General features: G+C 38.8%; 1 protein-coding gene and 1 long non-coding RNA gene across 2 annotated transcripts in view; one reads left to right on the top strand and one right to left on the bottom strand.

Moving 5' to 3' along the window:
- Positions 1 to 17,934, bottom strand: part of IGFBP2 (insulin like growth factor binding protein 2) — a gene marked incomplete at its 5' end in the record, with an annotated part of 69,558 nt that extends 51,624 nt beyond the window's left edge. Inside the window, one exon of the mRNA XM_083349892.1 lies at positions 17,520 to 17,934. Within this exon, the coding sequence (XP_083206018.1) occupies positions 17,520 to 17,934 (415 nt within the window). The remainder of the gene's footprint in view (positions 1 to 17,519) is intronic.
- Positions 1 to 24,972, top strand: part of LOC310632618 — a 378,391-nt gene that overhangs the window by 200,106 nt on the left and 153,313 nt on the right. The gene's annotated exons all lie outside the window — the stretch shown is intronic.

Raw genomic sequence — 24,972 nt, 5'->3', positions numbered from 1 at the left:
AGTAAGTGGTGAGTTCTCCTTTTTTAGAAGTCTTCAGACAGAGGGTAGATGGTCCTCTGTCAAAGATGTACTGGGTCTTGCAGTGAACAAGTAGCTAAACTACATGAATTCTAAGGTCACTTCCAAATAAGACTGTATGAACAACTGTTTATACACCTATGCTCAGAGTATAAAAATGAGTCTCTGCTTCTAATACAAAACAGCAAGTATAATTTAATATGTAAAACATATACATAGCTGGAAGCCTCCAATGACTAGAACAGAGAATTGAAATATTTATTCAAAAGGAACAGAAGAACTGAAGTGTTGAGGTGCCTGTCAAAAATATCCATTCTTGCTCTGAAATTCAAAAGGAAAAACTTGGTAACAATATATTCTAGATTACATTAAGTGGAAGACCAAATGAACATAATACTGTTCCTCTATCATCATTTTCCCAGAGGAAAGTGTGAATGATATCTTTCAAAAGCAAACTATAGGTCTTTCAAAGAAGCATGTAGTGATAGGACATTTTAATTATTCTGACATATGTTGGGAAGCCTATTCTAACAAGTATGGTGCTTCCAGGAAATTCCTGACTTGTATCTTTTCTCTTTCAGAAGTGGAGGAAAACACAAAAGGATCACCTATCCTTGACCTATGTTGTTCCTAGCATCAAATAGAGAGAAAATGAAGATCTAACAAACTGTACATTAGTCAGTTGAGTATTGATGACTGGAAAGATTGTATAGCTTTGTAAGTGCCTTGGAAATAATGGAATAATTACCAACATTATCATGGATTTGTGAAGAAAATATCTTGTCAATCTAATCTTAAGCCTTTATAAAATGAACAACTTCTTTAATAGGTTGGGAGAATGCCAAAGACATTATATTTCTTGATTGCAGCAAAGCATTTAACAAGTACTCCATGACATGTTGCTTAGTTAGTAAATTATTTAAGCATGGGTTGATAACATAACAATTAAATAGATAAACATCTGGCTTGAAGATCTTACCCAGTGAATGTTTATCTATGAACTGAACTAATATTAAATTGGGTTCCACAAGAATCTGACCTGAGTTCTCTACTTTTCAACATTTTATTAACAACTTTAATGAAGTAAAGACATGATATAAAAATCATAGGATAGCTAAAACACTAGAAGATGGAAATAAATTTTAAAATGAACTTGACAGCTTACAGAATTGAGCTGAAAGTAACAGGATAAAAAATGGCAACTACCGTACAAAATTCTTCACAAAGGAAAGAGAAATCAAATGTGCAGAAATTGTAAGCATAATAGAGAAATACATGACTTGGGAATGGTATTTGAATTCATAAGATCTTGGAAAACAGTTGAAAGAAAACTTGATATACATTAATCATGTCAATAAAGTGATGTGTAAAAAAGCAAACATAATTCTAGGCTGGATCCACAGAAATATAACTTCTAAATTATTCTTGAATGAAAAGTCTTCATCATGGTCCAGTCCAAGCCAGGAATAAACAAATGGCGACTGCTTTAGAAAGAAGTTTATTGAAGAGGAGAGCCAGACAGAAGGATGGCTCTGGAAAAAAGAGTGTGAGCATATGTAGGGAGTGGGTTTTTATACCCTCTGGGGCATTTGTTTGGAGTTGTTTCCTGTTCCTGTTTGAGGCTTTGTATTTTCTGTATTTTGACCTAATCTGAGTGTGCCCCTTTGGCATCTGTAGGTTATGTCTTGTCTTAGATTTTGGGTGGGGTATGTAGATTTTAGGTGTCGTTTTCTTCCTAAGCTTCTATCTGGGGGCCTCCAACCTTCCTGAATGGTTTACATCTGCATTTCTACAGAGCTAGTTTCTGTTGGGGCTATTAAGAAAAACTGGGCATGCTTTTCTGCCTCTTTAAGACCCTTTGATGAAATATATTTTCTCCTCTTAATATTTCCTTCTCTCGGAAGCTGACTTCCCACAAATCCCCTCTTTGTGCCACAAGTGTGTGAATGACACACTTACTGGCGCAAGATTAAAATTGATCTGGTCAGGGAGACTTGGTAAACAAGCTTTAAACTGTTAAACCCAAAAAAAAAAGAAAAAAAGAAAAAAAAAGAAAAGAAAGGGGAAGACACTAATGGAATCAAACAGAAAAAGATCCCTGCAGTGGCTCCCAAAAGTTCTAAAAGTCATGGCAAAAATTTTGCTAGGTGGAAAAGAAATTTATAGTTTCCAATATTTTGTGCCAATTATTTTCAAATGTTGGATGTCACTTTGAGCTTCCAGTCAGGTTTGCACATTCCTCCAAAAATTCTTTATAGTCATGGTCTTCATCAGTACATAACCACTGGCTGCCCATTTTCAAGGGTTGTTTCCTGCTTTAGCTCTTAGTTCAGTGCATCCAGGTTTGTAATGTCTAATTGAGGTTAGCCAGTATGCAAGCCAGGTTATTAAATTTTCTTAAATTGCACATAGCGAGCCCTTGGACTTCCAATTGGAGTCCACCAGTGCAAGATATTCAGGGATCAGGTTTGGAGATCTCTTTTCTGCTACCTCCTCAGTGAGGGCATATGAATTGCAAATTACCTGAGGGGGCCTGGTTCCCTCCCCCTTGGAATTTGCTGTGTTTCTTGCCTGTTTGTTGCTGCCAGCACAGATAGCTGCCACAAAAGTTGTAGATCAGCTCATGGCTGGTCTGCTTGATCTCCTCTACCCACCCACCCCTTCTCCTTTGGTGCAGCTAGAGCTGACTCTGCCTTCTCCCAAGGCTGCCTCTTTTTTTCTCTCTCCCTCTCCCGCCCAAACTGCCTCCTTTTATAGCCTCTCCTGTCTCCCCCCCTCCTTTCTCATCTGGGTGAGCCGGAAATGAGCCTGGGGCCTTTGCCTCGCCCCAGCCACTCTGCAGCTCCGGAGGACTCTCTCACAGTTAAGTCCTGCACTGCGCTGGCTCGTTCCGTCCCCCACTACACTTGGCTGGGCAGGGCCGCATACCAGCTGTCATGTGCTAATGTACCACAGGTGGTACGTATACCGCCGGTTGAAAAGCCCTGATCTAGAGGGCTAGTAGGGTCCTCTTATTTGGATTCAGTCAGAGGCTGAACAGCTATCAGTCTATGATACTTTATTCTGGATGCTTGTGCTGAATAGGAGGCTGTACTTGATAATGTAAGGGTCCTTCCTACCTAAGAACAAACCTGATTATCATGCATTATGAGTTAGAGGCAGACTGAAAGCTAAGTTTTGGTCAATGAAAATTTAATAACTGTCTCCTCATGGTGGCAATTTACATTCACAAACACATTAGTGAAGTAGAAAAACTCTGGATAAAATCGGTATATAGAAATAAATATTATAGATACAAACTTTGAAATTAATATAAAAATGCAACATACTTAACTATAAAGTTACATGAAGTGAAGTTTTGGATTAGGGGTGGTTGCACAGATTTCTATCCAAATGCTAACAAGCAACTTCAGTATTTCTACTCTCCAGTGTTTAAAATGAATATGTGCCTGTCTCTGATTGTTAAAATAGGATCATTAAGTTTCCCCACCTTGACTGTCTTGGAAACTGAAACACCTACGCTTCTATGCATTCCAGAATATTTCTCCTGAATCAAATCTGCAAAACATATAGCCATATAAAACATATTCTTCATTAACAGCAGACATATACAAGTTGGGTATTTTAGGTTCCTAATCATCTTGAATGTAGAAATCATCTAAATGATTCATCCTGTAAGGAAATGCACACTATTCTGAGATTAGATCCCAGCTGTATAAAAGTTTTGTTTTAATTAAATGTGTATAGAAACATGTGGTTTGCTTCTTTAGTGGAAACCACTTCTATTTTAATCAAATTAAAAAGTTACAGATTTGCTGTTGTGTTTTTTTAATCTGGTGCAGATTTAGGAAGAGTAAACACCCAACCCTTTGCAGGAAGCCTTTAACAGAATATATATATGTTTTACTTTGTATGCACTGTGTCATGGCATTAGCTTTCAAAATGACTATGTGTGACTATGGCATGCAAATCTAACAGGGGCAGCCTATATTAAGGTACATAGAGATTGGCAACATGCAGGCAAAAACAAAGGAAACAAACAAAATATATCATAGAAGCAGGGCTTTTTTTGTCATAGAACGCTCAGAACGGAGTTCTGGCACCTTTTTTGGATGGAACCTTGTAGGGTAGGCAAGGCAGGTTGTATGACATGTGTGAGTTCCGGCACCTTTTTCTTTTACAAAAAAAGCATTGCATAGAAGCATTTCAGAAAGACAGCATGCTATTGAAGGCTTGCCTCTGTAGAGCTATATACTTCATATAATGTCATAAGTCTATCTTCAAAAAACCTGTTAGCATCATAGAAACAGGATTTCACTACCTTAAAATCTATTGGATGAAATGAATATATTTAAATAGTAAATTGATTATATAGGTACTGTATGTGTATCTATGTATGTGTATTTGTGCTTGTAAATATTTCAACACATTCTCACTTGAAGTGGGAGCAAGCATCTCAAAACCTTCACCAACAGTAAGAATCAAAGATGATTACCTGAAGGCAGAAAGAGTAAAACTGAAAAAAATGTTAGACTTCTGTAATGTGTTCTACATGGGATTGCTCTTGAAGAGAGGCAGAAGCTTCAGCTGATGCAAAATGCAGCAACATGGGCAGTTTATGTGTGCCCCTAGAAGGGCACACATTATGCCCACTCTGTAAGATGCATTGGTTGTCATTGTGCTTTTGGATCCAATTCAAGGTGCTGGTTTGACCTTTAAAGCTCTTCATGGCATGGGGTCAAGTTATCTTGAGGGACTACCTCTCCCCAACTATATTTGCTTGTCACATCAGATCTGGCAGAGAAGGCATGCTGCAGATTCCATCTAATAGGGAATTGCAATTGACAAGTACCAGGAAATGGGCCTTCTAAACTGAGGTGCCTCCATTATGGAATCTTTTCCTCTTGGAGCGAGCCTAGCCCCGTTCCTTTCATCATTTCACAAGTCCCTCAAAACCTGCTTATGTCCCAGTGGACTGAGGAGATCCTCCTCCCTTACTAGGCTAACATCATCCTCTTTGCTCATGTTCTTTGTAATAGTTTAATTAAATACCGGTAGCTTATGCCTTAATAGTTTAATAGCTTATGACTTTTTATTTTTAATTCACTGTTGTACACCACCCAGGGTCATGCTCTTATGAGATGGGCAGCCATATAAATATGATGAATAAAGGAAGATTTAAGAGTTGTCCCAGATGCATGATTGTTATAAGGACAAATTGAGGGTGCTAAAGCTGTCTTTTTAAACATTCCTTTCCTGTTACGATGACTTGCCTTTTTGTTTCTAAGTGGCCCAATGCCAGACTTGGAATAGAAAGGCACCAGATGGAGATGAAGAGTGGAAAGCCAACTAATAGAGCAAGGTGTGAGCACATTCTTTGAGGAGGAGGGGGGATGTGGGTGGACTGCCATGTGCTTCATAGAATGTGAAACTTCTTTGAGCTCTGGAGGCAGCAGGCTACACTATGCAGGGAAAACGACTCAGATAGATTCAGTTCTAATATTCATGTAGTCTAGGAATCATCTACTTCTCAAATTTACACAGAGAATAAATTCAAAGTTGCTTTGCTTTCATCAAATGTTCCTTTGATCAGAATCAGGATCAAAAAGGAATACTCTACCCCCTGTGAGTTGCCTTGAGTTCCTAGAGAAAAGATAGAACACAAGTCTATCAAATAAATAAGACAATTTGAAATGGCTTAGTCAGTCATGATTTTGACCAGGAGGCCATATCATGTTCATATAACATGTACATATTGTATAGTTTGTAGCATAAGTGATTTCCCAAGTTAAAAAAAATACAAAACCTCAAGAGGGCATATAAACACTGAGGAGGGTATGCATGGGAGGATGTATCTCAGATACCTGATTTATTTTTGGCTTCAGTAGGCTTAAATTCAGAAATTGATTGAGTCAGTTCAGCTAATGATTATACTATAGATATTAAAATAATTAGCTATATATTTTAGTTTGGAGGATCTTTTCTGATGCTTTGGAATAGCATTAAGTTTATTTACACCAAGAGATTTCTTCAATAGACACTATGGACCAGTCTGCAGGGCAATCCAGAACCAATGGTGCTATACATAAAGCCTGCCTCTCTTTATTTGCCCATATATCCCATCTATTCAAAAGGCTGTAAGAAGGAACAATGATGATAATTCAGCAAAAGGGATTTAATTTAGTTACACATGTTATTTGGCACCCAAATTTAGTTTATATAAGTAAAAAAAAAGATTAAAACATTTTAAAAAATATATAGTGGTCTAAAATGCCCTTAAAAGCTTGTTATATCTTTTTCTTAGTGCTTATCCTTCTCTTATCAATATCAGAAAAGTGATCTATATCCTGAACTATCACAAAAGTAAAGCGATGCCATGTATGAACTTGTCTGCTATTGAACTCAGCTGGAGAAAGGAGAAGACTTTTTATCTTCCTGTGATAGCTGAGAGGTTTAGAACAGAACAGAACAGAACAGAATTCTTTATTGGCCAAGTGTGGCTGGACCCACAAGGAATTTGTCTCCGGTGCATAAACTCTCAGTGTACATACAAGTAATACTGTAGTGATAAATCATGACCATAAACAACATGAAAATACATTCATCACAAATCATAAAATACAACACTTCATTATAAAACATAAGATGTAACACTTAGTGATAGTCATAGAGTAGTAGCTAAGCAAACAACATAAATCATACTAGGATACAAAAAACAATATAAATTGTAAGATACAAGCAACCAAATTATAGTCATAAGAAGATAAGGATAAGTAATAGGAAAGATGAGGAGAATAATAGTAATGCAGCTTTACTAAGTAGTTTGACAGTGTTGTAGGAATTAGTTAAGCAGAGTGCTGGCATGGTGGAAAAACATGTCCTTATGTCTAGTTGTTCTGGTGTGCAATGCCCTATACTGTCGTCTTGAGGAAAGAAGTTGAAATAGTTTGTGTCCAGGGTGTGAGGGATCTGTAGATATTTTCACAGCCCCCATTCTTGCTCGTGCAGTATACAGGTCCTCAGTGGAAGGGAGGCTGATAGCAATTGTTTTTTTCTGCAGTTCTAACTATTCATTTATGTCTTGTTGGGTTGCAGATCCAAACCAGATAAATAAATAAATAAATAATTTTATTTGTATACCGCCCTTCTCCCGAAGGACTCAGGGCGGTGAACAGGGAAAACATATAAAAATACAAAATACAAAAATTAAAAAGGAATTAAGCAAGATGCCCAAGTTAACAATAGATTAAAATACATTTAAAACAACAATAAAATCCAAACCCATCCCCCATCAGGCCAGGCCGGCTTGTTCAAACAAATAAGTCTTCAGATCGCGCCGGAAGGAGCGAAGGTCGGGCGCCATCCGGAGCTCAACCGGCAAACGGTTCCACAATTCTGGCACACCCACAGAGAAGGATCTCCCCCTGGGGGCCACCAGGCGACATTCTCTGACCGGTGGCACCCTGAGGAGGCCCTCTCTGTGGGAACGCACAGGGCGGAGGGAAGTTGACGCCGGCAGCAGGTGATCCCTAAGGTACTCCGGACCCATGCCATGTAGGGCCTTGAAAACCATTACCAGAACCTTGAATCTTACCCGGAAGACAACTGGGAGCCAATGCAGCTCATAGTTGTAGAGGTGCAAATGACAGACTTAATAATTCCTTTGTAGAACTGTATGAGCAGCTCCTTGGGCAGTCTGAGCTTTCTGAGTTGGCATAAGAAGAACATTCTTTATTGTGCTTTTTTGATGACGTTTTTGATGTTAGGTGTCCATTTTAAGTCCTGAGATATTATAGAACCTAGAAACTTGAAAGTCACTACTGTTGATACTGTGTTATCTAGTATTGTAAGATATGGTAGAATAGTTGGGTTTCTCCTAAAATCTACTATCATTTCTACAGTTTTGAGTATGTTCAATTCAAGATTGTTCCAGCCACACCACAAGGCTAGTTGTTCAGCCTCCCGTCTGTATGCAGATTCGTCATTGTCTTGAATGAGAACAATCACTGTTGCATCATCTGTAAACTTCAGTACTTTAACAGAGGGATCTTTTGAGATGTTTTCATTGGTATATAGAGAGAAGTGGAGAGAACACATAGCCCTGGGGGGGGGGGCTGTGTACTGATATCTGATGTGATTTTGCCTAGCTTCACTTGCTGTTTCCTGTCTGTTAGAAAGTTTATGATCTACTTACAGGTATGGTTAGGCACAGCTAGCTGATTTAGTTTAGTGAGAATACTATCTGGAATGATGGTTTTGAATACTGAGCTGAAATCTACAATCCTGTGATAGCTGAGAGGTTTAGAAAGCAGAAGATGTGAAATATGAAATATTTTAGTTCAACAAGAAACTAGAAGTCAATAGGAAATCTGATAGGTAAGGCTGAAGGCTTTTTCTCTTTGACAGATGCATTCCTGTAGGAGTAATCTCTTGAAATCACATGTCAGTCATTCTCAGAAGAGGAAGATATCTTTTCTCTTCCTCTTCACACTGCAGGCTACTTTATGCCAATACTGCTTGCAGAGGTATTTGAAATCAGATGGATCAAATGCATTAGGTGGATCAGATGCATGACACTGAATAAGCAAGACATGCACTTTCCAATATTACTTTTACTACACTCTTGCAAGCCAATGTTTTGCTATAGAAATTCAGCAGAAAATGGCAAAATTTTAGAAGTATCATTTTATCTTCTACATTCAGCAGTGGGAATTGAATCTGGGAGGGAAATTTTTCACATTTCTACTCTTAAAAGAGCTTCCTAAAACTTCCTAAACTAAGCCCAGCTCAGATCACTGTAATATGGCAATGAAACAGCTGGATTTATTGCAGCAGTGCAGTTTGAGACTGTCTAGAGAAAGAATCTTAGGGATTTAAAGGTGGACTCCCCATTCTTTTTACACCTCTAAAATGCCAGTTCTTCCCTATTAGAGAAAATGGGCCAGAACATTAGCTCTGCCCCTTCTGGTGATATTGTCACATCATTGGGTATATTTCTGCAGCTTTCCAACAGGACAAGAAAAAGAGTCGTGGTCTTTAACCTTTTGAAAATTGTCAACCGTGGTGTGGTAGACCAGTTTTACATCTCATGTGAAAAAAATAAAAACATACAAGAGATTCTACAGTTGTATGAGAATTCCTGGTGCTTGACCAGCTTATTCAGAGAATCAGTTAGTTTAGATAATTTGGCCATAGAAATCACTATAACAGTCTACACAATAATAATGAGTCAGAATAGAGCTGGAAGAGACCTTGGAGGTCATCTAGTCCAACCCCCTGCTCAAGCAGGAGACCCTATACCATTTCAGACAGGTGGCTGTCGAGTCTTTTCTTAAAAACCTCCAGCGATGAAGCACCTACAACTTCTGAAGGCAAGCTATGGACCACCTAAAATATTATTAAATAAATGTCATGAAATGGGAAATGATGCTATAGGCATCATTATTTGTAAGTATGGACTCAATGCGCTATTATACTTTAAATGAAATATTATCTGGGAGAAAGCAGTTCACTACAGTATGTCTCCATCTAGCTATAGCCATAGCAGACAAATCAATGAAAGATGCCGATTCAAAAATGCATATCAGTTTAAAAATGTATCAGTGCAAGAAAGAATTTATATGCCATTGTGGGACTCTGCAAATATGCTGCATGTAATTGCCCAATTATATATTGAAATTGCTGTGGAAACTGTTTATATTCAGATTGTCAATAGTCTGAGTATTTGTGGCTAGAGCTGTCCTTATGCTCCATCTAATTCAATGGAATTCACTATTTGCACTTACAAAATGCATTTAGTGCTGCCCTGTCTAAGCATTTATATATTAAACAAAAAGAAGCCCCTCAATTACTATACTTTCACAGTACTATATAATTGGAGTATATTCAATAGTTAAGTATATTTCATAAACTCATTCAATCAATTCACAAATCCAAGTAAGAAAAAAGAAAACTTTTCTCCAGACACAACAGTAGAGACTCACTGTTCAGTTCTTTTTAAAGGCCACTAACTTTTGTAATGCTTCTAGATACTTTCCAGTAAGAACATCCAGTACCAAACCGAATAACTGTGTTCTTGGAGTACCATTAAAATCAATTAGATGGACGGACCCTAAACAGTATTTTGATGTGCATGGAACGAGGTAGAAGAATTGGCATAGGGGAAATAAAGAGTAATGTAGCTGAGAATCACTTGAGTGCAGTTGTGATTTAAACAGCTATCAGGGACATAACGTTAAGATAAATAATTGGAAGTATACTGGCTTAAAAATAAAAAAGATGTCAAAATTCCACCTAGTGTTACCAGTCTGTTTAAATTATTATTTAAATGGACAGAAATTCTAAAAACTAGACCTAACATATCTGGGATTGATATAATGATGATCAGATAAGAAGATACTGTTTTGGTTTCTGTAAAGTGTCATATACTAAATCCAAAATTTATTTATAATTTATTTATAAAATTTATTGACTGCCCATCTTACCACATGGCAACTCCAGGCAGAAACGATATTGACTCTATACAGGTTATTCTAATACCCATTTTAAATTTAATCCCATTTTAGTTTTAATAATGAAATTGCAATTTAACTCATACTCAGAGCTTTACTCAGGGATTTTCCATCTTGCTTCCGAAATCATTCAGCTTTAAAAGAGATGAATAATCCTTTACCCAGTCCGAGTCTAAACATGCTTTGTAACATGAATCTCATGGAACAGGGCACTGCAATTACTGGAGTCTACATCAGCAGAAGTTGTAAAATCCTCTGAGTTGAAAGCTAATGTAGCATCAGGCCAAAGGCTAAATTCCAGAGGAGGTCACAGCTTTTCTACCACTTCATTCCAGAAGAGTTTGAAGGTTGCAAAGAAAATGTCTTCCACCTTTATTTCCCAGGAGAATGAAGAGCAAACCTCTGCAATCTTTCCTTAGCATTCTATAATTGTTTCCTCTTGAAATGAGCTATCGATTCAGACCTCTGACCCTGATATTATTGCTGCTCAGAACATAAACTCATTCTTGTTTTGTTGTGACCAAAGGGACAGAGTGAGCAGGCGATCACTTTAGCCACTCTTTCTAATCTAAGCTATATACCTGTACAGCACATGTCATGTTAGAAGTGTAATTCTGTTTTAAGTATTTAAATGCTTTTCAAACATGTATCAGCCATAGAAAAAGAGAAATAAACAAATCATAACTTCTAAATAAAATTCATTATTTTATGTTTATTAGTAATTAAGTAGTTCTACGTTATCAAAATTATTATTTTGTTCTTTAAAGGTAGCAGCCATTTTACCCACCCACCCCTTTATCTTTGGTCACATGGGGGGAGGAAGTAAAATGGGCTTCTCTGACAAGTCCAATTTTTATGACAGATGAACCAATAATCCATTTGGCAAAGTATTAAATGACCAATGATATTCAGCTTATTAGGCAGTTTTAAAAAAATACAGCAAAAATCAAGTCAGAAAAACCCAAACTTTTATAGACTCACTAGTACTAAGGATAATAAAGCCAATGTCCCAGGACACTTTGCAAACATATTTGTTGTAGCATGCAATCATGTAGGTTCCTTCTGTCAGATAGCCAAAGCACACCAAGTTGACAGTGAACTGAAGTACAGTAAGCACTATATCAGGTTAACAAAATAAGACCAAAGAGAATAAAAATGGGAAAAACAAGGTAAAAATACCAGGTAGTATGTAGAAGAAACTTTTTGGGAGAAGATTTTTAGAAGAATGCATGTCATTCTCTTTCAAATGCTAAGCAATTCCACCAAATATGTTTATGGGAATGCTGACAGTCAAAGTATCTTGACAGTTCAATATACAGTTAAGTGTTTTTAAGCTTAGTGGACCCAAGTGCCCACGTACACAACTGTAGCAGTGTCTTTACTAAGAGCTTTCAGAGTTACTTGTATACAGTTATTAGAGTTTGAAGACATAGCTTAGAAATAGGAACAATGCAAATATTTTCATATCAATAGGAAGAAAATTGCAATTCTTTATGAAATGGGGTCAATTTAAAATTTATCTTATTAAAAAAAAGTGGAATAAAATTCACAAAGTCACTTCACAGAGGATTTAGAAGAATACATTGAGACCAGCTGGCAGTGTTTGACTATAGATATGGGTTGAGGCGGTAAATAGAATGTCATCTTTGTTGACTTAATAGAAGTGAAGCAAGAACTCCAATTAAATACCAATTAGGGATTGTTGAAGTTAGTCTAGTTTTAATTAAGTACCTTTATGAAGCAAGATGAATTATTCACAATTTTATAAATCTTAACCCCAAGGGTCATAATTGTACTTGAACCATTATTTTGATTCCCACAATTATTATACAGTTCAGGAGAATACTCAGCCTGTTTTATGATCAGAAATGGCATCTGATCTTGCCACAGATTGTTTGCATTTCTTCCTACATGAAGCTTGACTGGATTGCACAGGCTTTAGTAGAAGATTAAACAATCCTAAAGCCCATAGTAGAAGCATATTCACTCTTATTCCTTGTTTGATTCCTGCAACTTTTCTGACTTTCATCAGGGATAAAATCAGCTATTCACTCCTTATTTTAGGAATTGCATTCTAGTCCTCAATTAAGAAAAGGCTCACCCCTCCTGACTTTCTCTATACAGTACAAATAATCAAGAATCCATGGGATAAACATGTACCACATACAACACATGTACCAAATATAAACTAAACGAATTACTGGAAGAAAAAATAAAGGGTCTAGAGGCAACTCTAGCCACTCTGAAACTCAACCTACAAAATGAGAAATTCCAACCTAATGTATTCTTCAATACCTTACAGACAACACTAAACTGGAAGGAATAGCTAACACCCTAGAATATAGACTCAAGATCCAGAACACCAGGCCCTATCTAACAAAATGAAATTTAATGGAGAGAAAAGTAAGGTTTTACACTTAGGCAAGAAAAACCAAATGTACAGGGACAGATTAGGTGAAACCTGGCTCAATAGCAGTAACTGTGATAGGGACTTTGGAGTCCTTAATTAAATATCAGTCAGCACTGTGCAGCAGCAGCCAAAAAAGCCAATGCCATCCTAAGTTACATTAACAGAAGGATAGAATCAAGATCATGTGAAATTTTACTACTGCTTTATAAAGTTCCAGACCACAGAATATTGTATTCTGTTTTGGTCGTCTTGTTATAAAACAAATGTTGAGACTCTGGAAAGAGCACCAAGGTGCTCTTTAGCCTGAAGGTTAAAACATATGAAGAGCGGTTGCAGGAACTGAGTTTAGTCTAGTGAAAAGAAGGACTAGGAGTGACATGATAGTAGTGTTCCAATATTTGAGGGGCTGCAACAAAGAAAAGAGGGGTCTACCTAGAGCACCAAAAGGCAAGACAAGGAACAATGGATAGAAACTAATCAAGGAGGGAAGTATCCTAGAACTAAGGATAAACTTTTTAATAGTGAGAACAATTAACCAGTGGAACAGTTTGCCTTCAGAAATTGTTGGTGCTCTATTACTAAAGGCTTTTAAGAACAGACTAGACAGCCACTTGTCTGAAATGGTATAGGATCTCCTGCTTGAGCAGGGAGTTGGACTAGAAGACCTCCAAGGTCCCTTCTAACTCTTGTTATTTTTTTTTATTCTGAATATACCCAAGGCTTTAAATCAGCATCTGGATTTTGGCAGATGAGGGTGCTCTTGCCAAAGTATGTTCAATTCAGATTATATTAAATTCAATTTGATTTCTCCCCAGTTTGAAAGAAGGACCTTAAACCTCTGTGTCTTACACTGAAATTCAAATACAGCAAAAGTGGTTTCTTCTCATTCTTCCAATCCATTTACAATTGGAAAACTCTCATCACCAGTTCATCTTTTGCAAGCATTATTTTGGAATGTGTAATGAACAAAGGTGGTTTCTGTTCAGAAATTTCTCTTTATTCAACATTTTTTTAAAATAATCCAGTTATCTATTAACCTATTTCCTCAGGAAAAAAAATTAAGCAAGCTGTGCTTTCCTCTAAATCAGGGGTGTCAAACTCCTGGCCCATGGGCCGGAATCGTCATCTGGAAGCCACGCCCACCTTATTGCTGGCAATGGCGAAAAAGCTCCAATACGTTGCGCGATGTCACGAGTTTGACATGTCTGCTCTAAATGGTTGTACTTTTAAGCAATGCAATACTATTAAAGTTATGTTGTGTGTCTTCTTCAATCACCTCTTGACACAATACAAAGAGTAACAGTAAACATGCAAAAGTTATGTCATAAAAATTAAGTGTAAATATTATTACAATAGTATTTTTAAAAACTCCTACCAAGCTATGTTGACAAAAGTTTTGTATAAAACATTGATTATAGAAGAATTATTTCATTCAAGTGTTAACTATATTTGAAATTCCCTTTAGATCCCTTTCTGATGCTCATGATTTTTTTGAAAGTCCCCTAATTAGCACAAGACTGATCCTTTATACCTGTAAGACTATATCCTTTATACCTGTAACCCAAAAGAGAGTAACTAACTTTAAGGTCCACTAAATTTAAAAGGAATCCTTTTTGTCTAAGCATGTAGACATAGGAACATACCGTATGTCACATAGATGTATAGAGTATAAGACTAATTTAGAAGAATATGAGAATTACATAGAAAAAATATTTTGTGAAAGAAATGCTGTATATACTACTATGGGGCATGGATGGTTTTGGGACAGCTTCTTCTACAGTAATTCTAGCCATAATAGCATTCTTCTTTCTTTACCTCAGGCAGAGTAAGTTTTAATTTCACTATAATTAACTATTTGAACTGAAAGGCTTTAAGCTAAGACAGTCAAGATAAGCTTTTAAATGGTAAATTGTAGTACCCTCTGGTCACAATGGATTTTGGAGATTACAAACAATTAAATATGTGCACTGTGTCCTAAGACAGTTCATGAGGCAGTTGAATTTGACATGGATATATCATTGTACAGTGTTTTCCATAATCTATTAAAAATGTCCTTAAATACCACTGGGGATAAAAGTTAGCAAATCATGGTTGCCTATGTCTCTTCAGCACATGTACAATATATATTGACAAATTATCAAAATGCTCTCAAGAAACTTAAAATAAAGTTTGAAATTCAGAGATCAGAATTCTGAACTGGGTTTCCAATACTACAGAAGTGTTCTTTTAATGCTCTTATCATTAAAAGTATTACAAGGGAAAAGAATGTTCAGGTAGTATTGGAAACCCAATTCAGAATTTCAATCCCTGAATTTCAAACTGTAAGTTTCTTGAGAATATTTTTTTTAAAAAAGCTGCATAATAAACCAGCATCTCAAAAAATGTTATGTAGCATTTCTGTAATTCATTGCAACATTTTAAAAAGGACCTCTCTGAAACAGAATCTTGTATTCTCCAGCCAAGCATGATATAGTTAAGAATTCGATTATTTCATTCTGCATCCACACATACAAGCTGTATCCACAAAATGGCATCTGTGCTGTCATCAGAAGAGGGCTTTGTGACTGAAGTCCAGGATCCCACAGCAGAAAAAACTCCAAAGACCCACCAAAAACATATATTTTAAGCAAGTGAAAATATTAATAACGCTGCAGAGAGCTACAAATAAAATAATTATGTCCATCTGTTTCTCTGCACCCTCAGATTAAAAACCCAATTTCCATTCTATCATCAATCCAACTTCCTAATATCGTGCCTTACTTTCTACTTGCAGTCTCCCAGCAAAACATATCTCTTCTTCAAATCCCTATTATTTTTGTTTAGTTCTTACCATTCAATTATTTCCCTTTGTACAGTCAACACCACATCTAAATTCTCAGTTAATTTACCCCTGGCCTTTAAAAACAAAACAAATTGTCCCTGAATATTTGTATCAATTATAATCCTCTCATTGGTTAACTGTGCCCTGTTCCTTAGAATCTTCTCTTCCATTCTTCCATTCTCTTCTCCTATTCCTTTTAGATTGGCTTTCCCTACTGCTTTTCATTTTGTTCTCTCAGTCAGTAAACCCACATTCACTTTATTGATCCCATCACCCTTCTTGGCTCCCAGACTTCTATCTACAGGCTGCAGAGGTCTCTTCTACATACACTCCTAAATTCCTCACCCACGTTGCTTCTCAGTTAAGCAGCTTGCTTGAGCCACTTGTAGTCTCCGGTACTTATGTTATTCATATTCCCACACAAACTCTGATATGTTTCTTCCCACTACTCTATTCTCATTTTTTTGCTCAACTGTGCAGTAACTTAAATCCACACAAACTCTGATCTATTCTCAAGGTCCCACTAAACTGATCTATTCTCAAGTTTTGCCCAACTCCCCATAATTTATTTTCTGTATCAAGAAAGACACAACAATGCAAAATCCAAAACATCATCAGGGTCTTCAGATAGGCACCCAAGGAATATTTTCTTCGCTTCACCTGACCCTGCAAATTTTAAGAAAAAAGCTTTGTTGCAACCTCGAGCTCTGGAATTGCAGTATTAAATAATTACAATATGCCTGGGCAGGCAAGTCAGCTGGCTTTTCCTAACATCAAGTCCAAATTTGGGTAATTCTCCCGTGTAATCAATCTTACAATTTAACTTAACTACCTCCGGAGGAGACGCTGAGGCTGTCAATTTTGCCTTAAAATTCTTATCCACAATCTTCGAAGAGGACAGTGAGATTACTCAGTCCTGGCACTTGGTTCAATAAATTATCATTGTTAAGTCCGGATCTAAATCGTTTTTGGAGAACAGGTAAGAGTTTGGAAACCCTTCATCCTTCCAGTTTTGGGGAAAGCACTCCACAATTTTCGAAGAGGACAGTGAGATTACTCAGTCCTGGCACTTGGTTCAATAAATTATCATTGTTTAGTCCGGATCTAAACAGTTTTGGAGAACAGGTAAGAGTTTGGAAACCCTTCATCCTTCCAGTTTTGGGGAAAGCACTCCACAATTTTCGAAGAGGACAGTGAGATTACTCAGTCCTGGCACTTGGTTCAATAAATTATCATTGTTTAGTCCGGATCTAAACCGTTTTGGAGAACAGGTAAGAGTTTAGAAACCCTTCATCCTTCCAGTTTTGGGGAAAGCACTCCACAATTTTCGAAGAGGACAGTGAGATTACTCAGTCCTGGCACTTGGTTCAATAAATTATCATTGTTTAGTCCGGATCTAAACCGTTTTGGAGAACAGGTAAGAGTTTGGAAACCCTTCATCCTTCCAGTTTTGGGGATAGCACTCCACAATTTTCGAAGAGGACAGTGAGATTACTCAGTCCTGGCACTTGGTTCAATAAATTATCATTGTTTAGTCCGGATCTAAACCGTTTTGGAGAACAGGTAAGAGTTTGGAAACCCTTCATCCTTCCAGTTTTGGGGAAAGCACTGGGCACATACTCAGAAAGCCAGTCCTGGGCTGAAACAGGACCAGAAGGGTCATTCTTAGCCAAACGTCCCTAACCTCAAGGTGCTCCTTACTCGCTTCCCCGGAAGCCCGCCTTAGCCTTAGTCCACCCCGCGGAGATCCTCAACTCACCCGCCCGGGGGTGCTCGACAGTGGTGGCGCCGTATTCGGGGGCGTCGCTCCATCGGGCGCAGGTGCCCTGTCCCTGCACCAGCGATTGAAGGGGCAACTCAGCGCCGGGACGCGGGTAGCAGCGGAACCCGGAGACGCAACGTGGCGTGTACACCCCGCAGGGTTCCCCGTCGAAGCGGGCGCAAACTGAACAGCAGCCGCAGCCGGGCTCCCGCACGAGCTCCGGGCAGGCGGCGGTCTCGAGTCCGGCGGCAGGGCAGGCGGCGAGGCGTTCGGCGCTGCAAGGCGGGCAACGAAACAGCACCTCGGGCAGCGCCAGTCCGGTTGGCGGCAAAGACGCCCACCAGCCCAGCCCGAGCCACAAGTAGGAGGAGGCGGCGGCGGCGACGACGACCAGCTGCGGCAGCTGCACCATCCTGGCGGCGGCAACCGCTTGACTGAATGCCGGCTGGGCAGGTGCTGCTGAGCGAGCGACTGGAGGGAGCCCGGCACCGCTGGGTCTTAGAGGCAGGCGGACGGGCGACGCTCCACCCTCTCCTCAGCCGGTGCGGCCTGCAGAGGGAGCCGCGCCCTCGCAGCCCCCCTCCCCCTATCTCCTGGCGCGCTCCTGTCTAACCCTAACCCTCCCCCCCCCACCCCTCCACCTGCGTGGCAGGCATCAATTCCACAAGCGAGACAACCGTATCAAAGAAGACAGTTGCAATTTTTTTAAAAAAAGTTAGCTAGCTAATACTCTCTTGGCCTGGACTGAGAGTATTAATTGGGGTTTTAATTAGATTCTAATTGGGATTTTTATGTATTCAAGGTTAATGTAACACCAGCTGCCTGCAATTAGTGCAGGTTCGCATCCCACCAGGCTCAAGGTTGACTCAGCCTTCCATCCTTCCGAGGTAGGTAAAATGAGGACCCAGACTGTTGGGGGCAATTAAGCTGACTTTGTAATAATGCCGCTTGGGGTGTGTGTGAAAAAGCCCTAATAAGCAGGCATATACATAGAATGAAGGCTACTGCTAAGCTTGTAAGCCGCCCTGAGTCTTCGGAGAAGGGCGGGATATAAATGGAATTAAAAATAAAATAAAATAAAATAATGTAATCATTTTAATTGTTTTTAATTTTTGTAATTGTTGTATTGTTTTGTTTTAAAAACTTTGTGAACTGCCCTGAGTCCTACGGGAGAAGGGCGGTATATAAGTTTAATAAATAAATAAATAATAATAATATCCAGGCTTTCCCCCGCCCGGGAGTCTTTTCCAGGTTCGACTGGTTCTCCCAGGGACATGAGGAGAATAGTTTCGCCAAAGAAATCGGAGGAGGATCGGGACCCCCGGGGCCTGTTCCCGTTTCACCAAGCTATGGTCGCCTGTTGGCCGTTCGAGGCTGGGATTGACCGGATCCCAGATATTCGCTCATCTTCTGCTATTCTAAAGTTTTGATTTCATTTACTGTGTTTTCCTACAAAATTTATGCAGTCTACCTTCAGAGCATCCCTATGAAAATAAAGTGGCCGAAAGCTACTTGTAAATCCCGGTTATCAAATCAATGTGCAAATAAATATCTTTAGTTGGGGAACTAAAAGAAGGGCTTCCTGCTTACTTTTGTTTTGTTTTTGCATTGTGCTATTAGGATTTACTCTGGCTGGACTTAGGACTTAATTTTTTTTTTTTTTTAGGAAATACATGTTTGAAAAACCTTAGTTATCATCATCATCATTATCTTCTTCATCATCATCATTACCACTGTATCTTCATCTGGGGCTGGGCTTTTACCTCCTTTAAGGAACAGTGCCATCAAGAGGTAATTTATGAGATTATAAAATGTGAAATCCTAAACCACTTTGGAGCCTTGGCCCCAGTCAGTTGATGGAAATTTTTTTTATTTTATTTTTTATATTTTAATTCCATTTATATCCCGCCCTTCTCCGAAGACTCAGGGCGGCTTACAAGCTTAGCAGTAGCCTTCATTCTATGTATATGCCTGCTTATTAGGGCTTTCACACACACCCCAAGCGGCATTATTACAAAGTCAGCTTAATTGCCCCCAACAATCTGGGTCCTCATTTTACCTACCTCGGAAGGATGGAAGGCTGAGCATAAACACAATAATGGTTGTTACCAGCTTGTAGATATGTTTTGTAACCTTTGGTGGCTTACACTGGAAAACTATGGGCTTCTTATGGTGATGTCCCACCACAACAGCATGTAGGATGTTGAAGGGATGGTGGCAGAATCAAACAGTTTGAGCACAGTCTCTGATATTCTTTGACAAGGACAGAGCTGGTGGTAATTCTGAGTCCTTTCTTATGATGATATATAGACAAAGTGATAATGGGCAATATGTCTAGGGCTAGGCAGACTACACTGACATGAGAAGAACCACATGCCTTCTTGGAGAAGAAGAAAAAAGATTGTTCCCTTTATGTTTATTTTATTTTTAAATTTATTATGATGCCCATCTCCCCTAAGAGGTGACTCTGGGCTGATTCCAGGTTATATTATTATACCAATCACACTTATAACCTGTGAGGCCTTTATGTTAATTCTAAATATTTGAAAGTGTTTGCTTTTTCTCTTTAAAGGCTTAAAGCTCCTAAAACAATGGAGAAACATCTCCACATCATCCATATCCCACCTTGACAGCTTTTGGGGGATGGAAAAGATAGCTCTGCCCACCCCCCCCCCCAAAAAAAGAGCAACATTTTTATTTCACACTCAGTCTCTTGATAATTCAGCCAATCAGCATGGGCCACACCCAATCATCTTAAGAAATACCACTAGCATTATAGAAGACAGGAAATAAACGTGCAACTTCTGAAATACCTTCTGGAAAATACTCTTTAAAAAAAGAATTCTAAAGTTAAAAACTAAGCCATAATAATTCCTGCTCCCAAACCAAACACAAACATGGCATTGAAAATACTTTAAGCTGTAATTAATGCCTCAGGCAATTAAGACAACCTGCTTAAGCTCTGTTAAAGAAATATCAGATGATGATATTAAAAAGAATATTGAATCCTAAGGCTATGCAGCACTTTGGATTCAAAAGCTAAAAGGGCTTTTGAACTCCCAGGAATGCAAAGGTTGCATCTCTCTGTAAAGTAGGCACACCTACAATAGGGCCTAATTCTTTTAAATACACTTATCAGGAAAAAAACAACAACACACCTGCTGGAAGCCTGATTTTATTGTTCCATTTCACTGGTGTTAATTACAGCCTAGAGAAATCTTTTAATAATCCAATCCTATGTAAGCTCACCCAGAATAACGTTCCATTGAGTTTACTCCCACTCCCAGGTAAGTGGGTATAGAACTGAAGCCTAAATTAGTAATGCACTTGTCAGAATACAGTCCTGATTTAAACACGACATGACAGATAAGCAAATTCTGTAGGTGGGATAATTATATGTCTCCTCAATTCTTTTCAAAAAGGGGGCAGGAGTGGCACTTTCCTGATTTTGCTATTTCAGTTCCTGGTAGTACTTCCAAGAATGCTAGCCTAGATTAGATAGATAGATAGATAGATAGATAGATAGATAGATAGATAGATAGATAGATAGATAGATAGATATACAGTACATATATACCTCTTGGATGTAGATAGTGATATATACAAATAAATTATTATTATTATTATTATTATTATTATTATTATTATTATTATTATTATTATTATTATTATTATTATACGTATACCTCTTGTATGTAGAGATATATAGATGATATAGATATATACACACTCTTGGATACATCTCCCTCTCTCTCTCTAAGTAGGGTTTAATTTTAACTACTCCTTTTTATAATACATGCAATTAATACGACCAAACAATCACAGAATCTTGTAGATCTGTTCCTTTTTGTTTCCTAATTTTTTAGCTTTTCCTTACTGCAATTGGTCTACATATTGAATGATCTCTTCACAAGGAAACAGTTCCAAGTACTATATAAAGTTGAAGTTAAGATACTAGATAAATTGAAGTAGGCAGATTGATGGATGGATATTCTGATGGATCTCCTTTTATTTATTTATTAGTAGAACCACATGCTCCACAGAATAGAATAGTGCTTGGCAAAACCCTTCTAAGGCAGGGGTGTCAAACTCGCAATGTCACATGCGTGTCACGACATATTCAGTGGTGGGATTCAAATATGTGAACAACCGGTTCTCTGGGTGGATGCTACTTCCAGAAATCCATTCTTGGCCTGGGCAACAAAATAATTAGCTACCGGTTCTGCCAAAGTGGTCCGAACCGGCTGAATCCCACCACTAAACATATTGTGACTTTTTTTGCCATTGCCGGCAATGGGGTTGGTGCGGTTTCGCTATGATACATCCGACCAGTGGGCAAGCAGTTGACACTCCTGTTCTAAGGTGTCTCAGAGTACATGTTCATCCCAAAAATGTGTTGTTAGAACCAGAACCGTGTTCTTAGTTATTTTAATGCAGGTCGATATTTAATTTAATTTAATAATATTTCTATACCACCCTTTCCCCGAAGGACTCAGGGCGGTGAACAGGGCAAGAATAAAAATACAGGATTACAAAAGTTAAAAAAATGATTAAATACATGCCCATATACTAAAAATACATTTTAAAACCCCAATAAAATAACAATAACAACCCCCCCCCAGTTCCCTCATCAGGCCAGGCCAGCTTGTTCAAAAAAGTATGTTTTTAGCTCGTGGCGAAAGGAGCGAAGATTGGGCGCCGTCCGGAGCTCAACCGGTAGCTGATTCCATAGCTCCGGGGCGCCCACAGAGAAGGATCTCCCCCTGGGGGCCACCAATCGACATTCTCTGACCGGTGGCACCCTGAGGAGGCCCTCTCTGTGGGAACGCACAGGGCGGAGGGAAGTTGATGCCGGCAGCAGGTGTTCCCTAAGGTACTCCGGACCCCTGCCATGTAGGGCCTTAAACACCATTACTAGTATCTTGAATCTCACCCGGAAGACAACTGGTAACCAATGCAGCTCACGGAGCAGAGGTGTAACGTGGGAGTATCGGGAGACTCCCAACACAACTCTTGCGGCTGCATTCTGTACCAGTTGGAGCTTCCGGGTGGTCCTCAAGGGCAGCCCCATGTCGATATACCAGGTTTTTCTTCAAATTTTCTTAGGGACATTAAATCAGAGGAGGGGGTGATATAGTAATTAATTGCCCTGACATTTACTTGTAATTTCCCATCGTCCAGTACGCTCGCACAGAGAAGGCCTCCTCAGGGTACCGTCAGCTAGGCAATGTCGGCTGGCGACCCCCAGGGGGAGGGCCTTCTCTGTGGGAGCACCAGTCCTATGGAATCAGCTCCCCCCTGAACTTCGGATGGCCCAAAATCTCCAATCCTTTCGCCGCGGCCTCAAAACACTCCTTTTCCACCAGGCTGACCTGGACTGACAGGCATTTTAATTAATTATATTTACAATTTTTAATTTATTTTTAGTTTTCAATTTTAATTTATTGCACAGATGTTTTTAATTTTATTTTTATCTTAATTTCTGTACTTATTATATGTTTTGTTGTTAGCCGCCCTGAGTCCTTCAGGAGATAGGGCGGGATATAAATCCCATAAATAAATAAATAAATAAATAAATAAATTTCTAATTTAACTTCCACCTACTCCTGAAGCATTCTAAATACATTTTTTTTCCTTCTGAATGCTGCAAACAATTAGAAAACTCCAAATAGTGCTTTGCTTTGACTTCACATGATGAGGGATTTGAGAGCAAGCCAGGACAGGTTCCCTGAAAGAGAAGTCCAAGTGTTGATGGGCTGATGAAGAATTCTGAAGCCCCCTTTTCATAACTGAAAACAAAAGTTACTTTTCAAGTGTTGGTGTGTTAGGATAGGCATAGCTCAGAGGCATTGAGAGGGATCTGAAAGAGGCTGTTCTCCTAAAATCAATGGGGTGTGGCAGTTCTTTTTGTGTCATTCACGTGAATCTGCTCTCATGTCACAGAATGTTTAATCAGCTTTTGGCTGAGCAAATGAATAAAATGGAATAAAGCACGGGAGCAAAATACAAAATTAATGTCAGCAAGCAACGTCTGCTAATTAAATTGTCTAAGTCTGGGGAGCTGGCTATTTTACTGATTAAATAGTTACAGAGCCTTTGATATAAACATTAATAATGTGCAAAATGTTTTGAATTCATAGCAAATTGGAGACTTTTTTTTAAAAAAAAAAGACAACAGAATCTGAAAAATAATAAAGCAAGGGTGTCAAACTGCCAGCCCACGGGCCGGTTTCAGCATACCAAAACCGCACCCACCCCATTACCAGCAATGCAAAAAGAGTCACGATACGTCGCGACACATCACATGATGTAGCGAGTTTGATACCCTTGTAATAAAGTGAAGAATGGCAGGAACTGTAATCATACCTTTATCAGTGACCGTTACTACATGATTCACCAGAAGCAGGGCTCATATATAATGCCCACATATTGCAAACACTCATTAATGGACAGTTTAATTCTGTCATTAACCATCCAGGTAAGGAACTCATTCGGGAAATTACCTGCATAGCATTTACCAAGCTATCTTGTGATCCACACCTGCCTGAGGAAGGCTGCTCTCTGAGCATATCTATGTATCTGAAATAACTCCCACTGACTTATTTCATATAATATATATGATTGAATTAAGTCTTGCTGTGGCTGCTGAAACAAAATATTGTTTTCTGTGATAAATAATATTTGTTCATCCATTTGTTTCAGTCAAGGCATAGATTGAAGTTTCCAATAATAAAACTTGCAATTTTGGATAATAAAACTTTGCAATGTTTTGGTAGTGATTACCAGTTGCAGTGCGTATAGTCAAGGCTATGGTCTTTCCAGTTGCAATGTATGGTAGTGAAAGTTGGACCATAAGAAAGGCTGAGCGCCAAAGAATTGAGGCCTTTGAACATTGGTGCTGGAGAAGACTCCTGCGAGTCCCTTGGACTGCAAGGCGATCAAACCGGTCAGTCCTAGAGGAGATCAATCCTGACTGCTCTTTAGAAGGCCAGATCCTGAAGCTAAAACTCAAGTACTTTGGCCACCTAATGAGAAGGAAGGACTCCCTGGAGAAGAGCCTAATGCTGGGGAAGATCGAGGGCAATAGAAGAAGGGGACGACAGAGAATGAGGTGGCTGGATGGAGTCACTGAAGCAGTAGGCGTGAGCTTAAATGGACTCCAGAAGATGGTAGAGGACAGGAAGGCCTGGAGGAATGTTGTCCATAGGGTCGCGATGGGTCGGACACGACTTCGCAGCTAACAACAACAACAACAACACCAGTTGCAGGTATGAAATTGAGTGAAATTCTAATAGCAAGAAGCTTTCCTACACACGTTCAGTGAAGGTAAAAGACATAACTGCACCTTCTGCAAAGTTCTTATAGATGGACAACCCAACATCCTCTAAATGATTATGTTCTTGGGATTAGTAAAGGCATTAAAATATAATAAACTGACTTTGCCAAGCTA

The sequence above is a fragment of the Vipera ursinii genome (genome assembly GCF_947247035.1).
Source record: "Vipera ursinii genome assembly, chromosome: 1".
Classification (NCBI taxonomy): Eukaryota; Metazoa; Chordata; class Lepidosauria; order Squamata; family Viperidae; genus Vipera; species Vipera ursinii.
This window is presented reverse-complemented; position numbering and strand designations above follow the sequence as displayed.